Below are 7,491 nucleotides of genomic sequence, written 5' to 3'. Positions count from 1 at the left end.
GCAACATAACTCAGAAACAAATTATGAATTATCCAAACATCATCGGTCATATCATATCTTCTGGCAATGAATAACATAAATATATCCACAGGCTATAGAAAAACTGATTTGGTAATGCGTGCTTGTGACAGGCATTAGGTGATGTGGGTTGGAAGTCTGACACTACGGGTCTGCTAATAGTAGCGTAGATAAGCCTAGGCATACCTAGTCTTAATTAACTTGAATAGAAGGAAGTAGGCTACAATGAAATTTTTCTTTGTCTTTGTACCCATATGTAAAGGTTTTCGGAAAGGTTCCATTAAGGTAATAACCCGAGTTTCATTTTATGCATTCACCATTATGTGATGTGAAACACTTCCCTGATACATATTCAGTATATCTGGGGCACCAATCTGCGTCAAATCATACCAAAAATCGAATTTGTGCAAGATATTGTTGATATAAACAAACACACAAAATTTAATAGCCTAATATTTTGACATAAACTGTCACCTCAATAGCGTTCACGATCCAATAAATTGTGATGCATAACTCAAATTCCGAAAAATCTTCAAATTCAAACTTGATTAAGATCTCACTGTAAAAGATGATCACACCAAATTTCTTTTTAATTTCGCTATATATATAATTATGACGCGTTTTCCCTAAGTCAAGGGCAATAACTCAAAAACTTTTCATCGTCACCTTCGAACTTGACCAAGATCTCATCATTATAAATGATCACACCAAATTTCATATAAATCGGATGAAAACTGTAGTCTCTATTGTGTTCACAAACAAATTTTTACGGGATTTTCCTCAGTCAAGAGCAATAACTCAAAAACCTTTCATCAAAAGAACGCCAAAGTCGAACTTGGCCAAGATCTCATCAATATAAATGATCACACTAAATTTCATTAAGATCAGATATAAACTGTAGTCTCTATTGCGTTCACAAGACAAATGACGGACGGATATAGGCGGGCAGTGGCGACGACAATATACGACCACATCATAAAGTATAGCTTTACAAGAAAAACTGACGATGTAAGGGACACAACTCTTGTTAATTAATTCATCACGAGTTAGTGTTTTGCAGGTACCATATTACTAGACTACGCAAATAGATCGATTTCGGGATACTAAATGGTATAGAGGCAGTGATTAGCCAATGGATACAACATAAACAAGACGTTAGCGTAATGTTCTATCGATGGCACAATCTGAATTAGTCAGTGTAAGTAAAAACAGAACCCACATCGACAAATATAAATAATGTGCAAAGATATTTCATGGTGAAGTAACGCGTAAAAACTGAAAATGGATTTGATATATCACGGTTTTTAACGAATGCCTTTGTCACCTGCAACTTTCGTCTTTTTTGGTCAGATTTAAACAAAGGTTTTACAACTTATTATTTATCAGTTTTTCTACTGAAGTTTTGAACTTGCTATTTGAAAACCTGAAAATGTGACAGTGTTGTAACTCTTGTAGTAGAGAAAAGCTTAATGTATAATTTTCCTTATATATGGGACATCCTGAAAAACATTTCACTTCAGTTACTCATCTCAGTGATGCGTTTTTTTTTTTATATAAACTGGCTATCTATATATAATAATACTTTGGTAGATAAATGTCTGCTTTTTAAAAAACAGAAACTTCGATCAAGGCATAGATTCTGTGAGCGATCAATCAAGGTTCCATTATCAGAAAGTGAGAATTAAGCCCCAGCAAAACCGTCTTTAGTTCAGCAGAGATTGATTCATTTACAGTGTCTTTGTTCAAAATCAAAAAGATAGGCTATAGATTAAGATATGTTTTAGCAGCTCAAAACTGTCAGAAATGAGTTCTCTGAGCCTTTATTTCTTCAAATTCTGAACCCCAGCACCAATTCATTCCTGGTTACAGAACTTAATTTGACCCAACAAATGTAAAAAAAAGCCTGATTTAGAAAGCTATTTTTAATGTCTTTTGATAGCATAATCATTGGAAAGTTACGGAGCCCCTAAGGCGCAATTGTAAACATATTTATTTATTATTTCATTTAAACGATAAACGATAAATAATTAATTTGTTTAAATGAAATAATTATTTCGTTTTAACGAAATACACTATGTTTATTTCGTTTAAACGAATTAATTATTTCATCTATTTCGTTTAAACGAAATAATTAACCCATCTTTTTATTTCGTTTAAACGAAATAATAAATAAATATGTTTACAATTGCGCCTTAGGGGCGCTGTAGAAAGTAGATTAGTTACACAAATATTCATTTTTTCACAGATCAAAGTTTTGTTTTTTGCTAAAAGTCGAGAACTGGCTGGTTTGAAAGAAACAGTTCTATCACAGAGATCAAAAATAACTTCAAACGACCTATTACATAGTTTGATTGAAAGTTTCCCAGGGTATGTTTGTTAAATCATTTTTTACTTTTATTCAATGAATGTGTTTTAACAAAATAGATGAGAAATACTTAATTAATGCATGTAGTATGTACATGTAGTTGATAGTTTTCTTTTGTAAGAAAACAACATGAGACAGACTTTTAATTGATGTGTCTGAAAGGCTTGGTATCTATTTAATCAAAAAGAAAAAAAGACATGTTGAAATGTATTGTTTTGATGCAATTTTTGGAATCATGGCTGGTCTAGTTAACTAAAGAATAAATTATCTGTATTTTAATCAGATTTTTTTCTACTGTACAATTTTTGTTGCTAAATAACCACAGATCCTAGACTTCCATTTTTCTGACCAGTGGTAGGCCTATTATTTCATTTTAGACTAAAACCACTAAATATTTGGGTTAACGGATTAAAATATGTCTTTATAGGAAAAGACTTTCAAATTCAAATAGTAAAATCTGCCTCTGTACCTTTCTATTTCCTAATTTTTTTATATTTTTCTCCTGGATCTCTGAAGAACTTCACTGGTATGGAAATTAATGAACTACCGGTACTTATTATTGAAATTTCAGTCTAACTGCTCTAAGAGAGAATTTGGTTTTATCTTTAAATGAAGAATATTTAGAAATCAATGATCAGATGGTAGAAATAAAAACAGGAGATGAACTGGCAGTGATTCCACCAATTAGTGGGGGCTAATTAAAATTAACGAGGCTAAAAATTCCTCAAATTCAGATCAAAGGTGAGAAGTATTTTATTTAGTAGAAAAACTTGCTCACTAATTAGATATTTGTACAAATGAGAAAAACTTTGATTGCATACTTTGTGAGTGTTGTTTGTTAAAGTATACTGATAGATCTAGAAATGATGAGGGAAATTCAGTTTTTATATTGACAGATAAATAAAGGGTAATGAGCCATTTTGATTGATATTGCGTTTTGTTAAAAGTAAATATTGGTTCTTTGCATTATATATTGATTTGGCAGTTAATATTTACGCATGGGTTAACCTGGAACTAAATGGCTATTTATGGTTAAAGATGTAATTCCCTTTTGTTTTACTTGAAATTCTTCATAAGAAAACACCAAATGAAATACAAAAAGGAAAAAAAAGAAATTCTAAGTAAACACATATAATTTTGAAATAGCTTTATACATGATACCTATAAATAATTAAATATACTGATGGGACTTGCAAAATGAATGCCAAATTATACACAAATGCCAACAATAATAAGTTATTGTACAATTAGAAAGAGATGTAAAAGAGCAATGTAAGATTTCAAATGAGATGAAATTGATAAATGATATCATGTGACATTCGTTTGCATGAAATTAACTTTGATGGTTTTTAAAATTGAAACCCTGATTTTGTCAATGTTGAATTTTTTTATTTCATTTGTTTTAAGTGAGTGATTCAGAAATGGATCATATTGATATTATTGAAGGGAAAATTGATGTAAACTCTACTATAGACTTGGTTATTTCCCCTTCTTGTGGTGCTGTATCTACATTTCTAGGTGAGATTAGGTTGTTTTCATTCCCAAAACAGAATAAGGACAATAATTATAGTCTAGCTATCAAATTATTGCTTGATGTTAAAATGTGCTTTAGATAGTTTATTTTAATGTACATCTAGGCCATTTTAATACAAGTTTATAAGTTTGCAAGCAGCTTTTCGATAATAAAGTTAAGCAAAACCGTCTCTGAATTCCAGTACTATAATGTCTGTTGTAGCTATGAAGGGTATTATGCCTGGAATACTAAATTCAACTCAGCATAGATTTCTCTATATAGGTACAACTCGAGATAATTTTGATGGTAAAAAGGTTGTCAGATTAGAATATGAAGCCTATATTCCTATGGCTAAAAAGAAAATGTTAGAAATCTGTCAGTTGGTTAGAGAGAAATGGAAAGTTGAAAACATTGTAATGATTCACAGAATAGGGTGAGATAAATTCTATTGTACTGTTCTTTCTGTGTAGCCAAAATTAAGATTTTTTATTTCGAATAATACGTGTCAATGGACAAGCTAAAGGATTTTTCCTATTTAGTTTTATCAGTTATAAATATTTATATGTTGTATATTCTAGTTTAGTACCAATAAAAGAAGCCAGTATTATTATTGCTATATCATCACCTCATAGAAAGGAATCATTAGATGCTCTCCAGTTTGCCATTGATACACTGAAAGCTATTGTTCCTATCTGGAAAAAGGTAAATACAAAATAAGAACATATAATTATACCTTTGGCACCCACTTTCAAGTACATGCATTTATCAAAGTGTTTATAATTAGCAAAGGGTTCAGAAATATTTGACAAATAAGTTCTGTTTAAGCCAAGAACATAGAACTATAGAATTTATATTCTGAAAGATTTGTATTTCTGGAACTGAATGATTTGAATGTTGATAAATATCAAACAGTATTTATTTATGATTTAAAACAGGAAGTATATGAAGATGAAAGCACATCATGGAAAGAAAATAAAGAATGGTGTCATGGAAAGGTCCCTCAGCAATAAAATTTTGTCATATCTTAATTTGAACATGAACACTTTCTGTTTATCACAAGCATTGGTTCAGTATTACTATTGATATATGTAGGCCTATTTATGATTTTGACAATGAAGGTAAAAATTTATGATGATGATTTACTACATTATAATTATTATGTAGAAATTCTTATAACCTATACTGTATGATTGAGTTAGTAAATTCTGTTCCCATTATTACAGTAACAACAAATACATATAACAGAACATAGAAGTTCGAAACAGAACTCTAAACATGTTGTTACTCAAAGTTTTACTATGTCTCCTAGTCCCATTTCTATTTGCTCTACGATACATATACATGTACCTAACACACTATACGCAAAATAATTTAAGGGTTTATTTGTTGATTATTATTTATTTTATATGATTATATTTGTTGTGTATGGGAATGGTCAATGTAGGCTATATCAATTGTTTGGAAGAGTTTTTTCTTCAACTTCTCCATCAATAATGACCACCATCTGAAATACAACACAATATTCAAGTGATGTCCTGTGTACATCGCTGTAAAACTGAAATGTTCTAACATGATTAATTAATCCAGAATATTTTGATATAATTTTGTTCACAGTAGAGTGATTTTTAATTTTTTTGTGAATAAATGATAAAAATTGAATATTTTTTTTGTCTTTCTATTGAATGGGTTGTCTCCCTTTTGTCATTTTGTCTGACCATACTGTTTTGTTGCTCATTTCCATCCTCATTTTTAAATTCCACTCTGATGATATTGGGCGTTCAGTTGATTGATCTGGAAATTGAAAAAAGCAAAATTCTAAAGTATGTATGAAAGTATAACCCTTATCATTGGAGGCCAAATTTAAAGGGCCAGGTGCGCCATTTTGGGGGGTTTGATTTAAGTCTTGAATATACGTAAATAGTCTTCAAAAGTACCAGAAATGTATAAAAATCGCATAATTCGTTCAAAAATATCTCAAACTGTATTTTCTATATATGGCAGTGTCTTAAGAAGAGACGACTCTTAGTTCTGGACACATATGAATTTGAAGGCTCCAATTTCGACGGTGAGCGGTGAACACTAGTACTGATTGTCTGTTAAATTCCCGTTTCTGACGATTGGTGAAAAAATAAACTAAGCACTTTGTCCATGATATAGATCCCTGACAGTTGGAAGGTAATTTTTATCGCTTATCTGAGAAATTGCCCCCATTGGTGCTGCCTGTCCTCAATAGTCCAATCACTATAGAAAGTAGGATATTAAACTCCTTTCATTTGTCTGAATTCATTTTGCAATCTCTTAAGTGTATTCTCTGAATTGACTTAAGAATAAAAAAAGAACGATATCATAACGCTAGATCAAACGCTTAACTGATCTGATTTCAAGAAAACCTTGTTATAATTTGTTGTTTATTCTTCTCCTTTTAAAAACGGATTTCAGTGAGAAAGATAATCAAATCTTAGGTTCCATTGATAATAACATTTTCACTGGCTGTTTATTTCTAATTATTATCAGAGCAATTAAAATAAGAGAAAAGCCAACTTGAAGAAATGGATAAAAAGAAATTGTTGCAATTTATAGCCTTGAAAAACATGATTTTAATCATGTGGGTTTTTTCTGTTTGTATGTGATTTCCTGCCAACTGGAGTGTACAGGATGTACTCTAAAGAAATGTTATAAAGAAAACGGATTTCTAGCTTCTTATAGTAATCCTCAGATCTTTAAGATTTGGTTCGTGATTAGTTTGGCGTTGGCGAGTAAATAATATCTTGTTTACCAATATTTGATGGTTGCTTCCAGACTCATGATATGATTTCCTGTTATTTCTTTGTAATTTCGTTTGTAGAAAGACAGGCTCTATTCTTAAAATGAAATGTATTTGGATATTTAACTGTAGGATAATTGAAACTGGTTTAAAAAGTAATCCAATCTTAGTTGTTACTGTAGAGTTGTATTAAGAGCGACTATGAGTCTGAAAATCTTAATTCTTCTGTGGGTCTGTGTGATTAAAATCCGGCTACAATACAATATTGCTTATTGTTATTCCTTTAATGGTTTCTAGTATAGAAACATACAGCTGAAGTAAGAAAATCGATCAAAAATACTACCAAAGTCGCAAAAAATACCCGACTACCAGCAACACATGCAGCAACATCCTATTGACGTCAAGTACCTTTTTTCTACCGTCGATGCCTCTCGACCAGCAGTCATTAGCATTCCAGTTGTTCATAGATTCTGTCCTGATCCTCATTTGTCTGGTGGCTAAATACCAGATTTTGATGAAAGTATGTTTTGGGAACATACAATGTTTTATTTTTTTCTTCTTCAGAAAGCCCTTCTGAATACATTTCCTCCTAGTGCCACTTTGGCACTCTTGAGGAAATTTTTTTTAGGGACCCAATTAAAATTGGCCACCGACCTCGATATTTCAAATACTATTTCTGTCATAACTTTGCTTCTAGGGAACCAATAGAAGTTTTGGTGTCAAAAATTATGTTTTCTTGGTCAATGAATTAATGGTTTTTAAGCACTGAAGAACAAATTATTATCGCGAAAATTAAATTCAAACATTCAATACTCAGTATGTATCGTCAGA

General features: G+C 31.1%; 1 protein-coding gene across 1 annotated transcript; it reads left to right on the top strand.

Annotated features, from left to right (window-relative positions):
• Nucleotides 1-1,084: 1,084 nt before the first annotated feature.
• LOTGIDRAFT_189273 (hypothetical protein) lies at nucleotides 1,085-4,876 on the top strand (the record flags this gene model as incomplete). The annotated part of the gene is made up of 7 exons (XM_009056569.1): nucleotides 1,085-1,216; nucleotides 2,264-2,385; nucleotides 2,955-3,124; nucleotides 3,791-3,901; nucleotides 4,179-4,329; nucleotides 4,475-4,598; nucleotides 4,832-4,876. Coding segments are annotated over exons 4-7 (417 nt in total), but the record flags the coding sequence as incomplete, so codon positions are not given.
• Nucleotides 4,877-7,491: the final 2,615 nt, after the last annotated feature.

Source organism: Lottia gigantea (genome assembly GCF_000327385.1).
Source record: "Lottia gigantea unplaced genomic scaffold LOTGIsca_28, whole genome shotgun sequence".
NCBI classification, from domain to species: Eukaryota; Metazoa; Mollusca; class Gastropoda; family Lottiidae; genus Lottia; species Lottia gigantea.
This window is presented reverse-complemented; position numbering and strand designations above follow the sequence as displayed.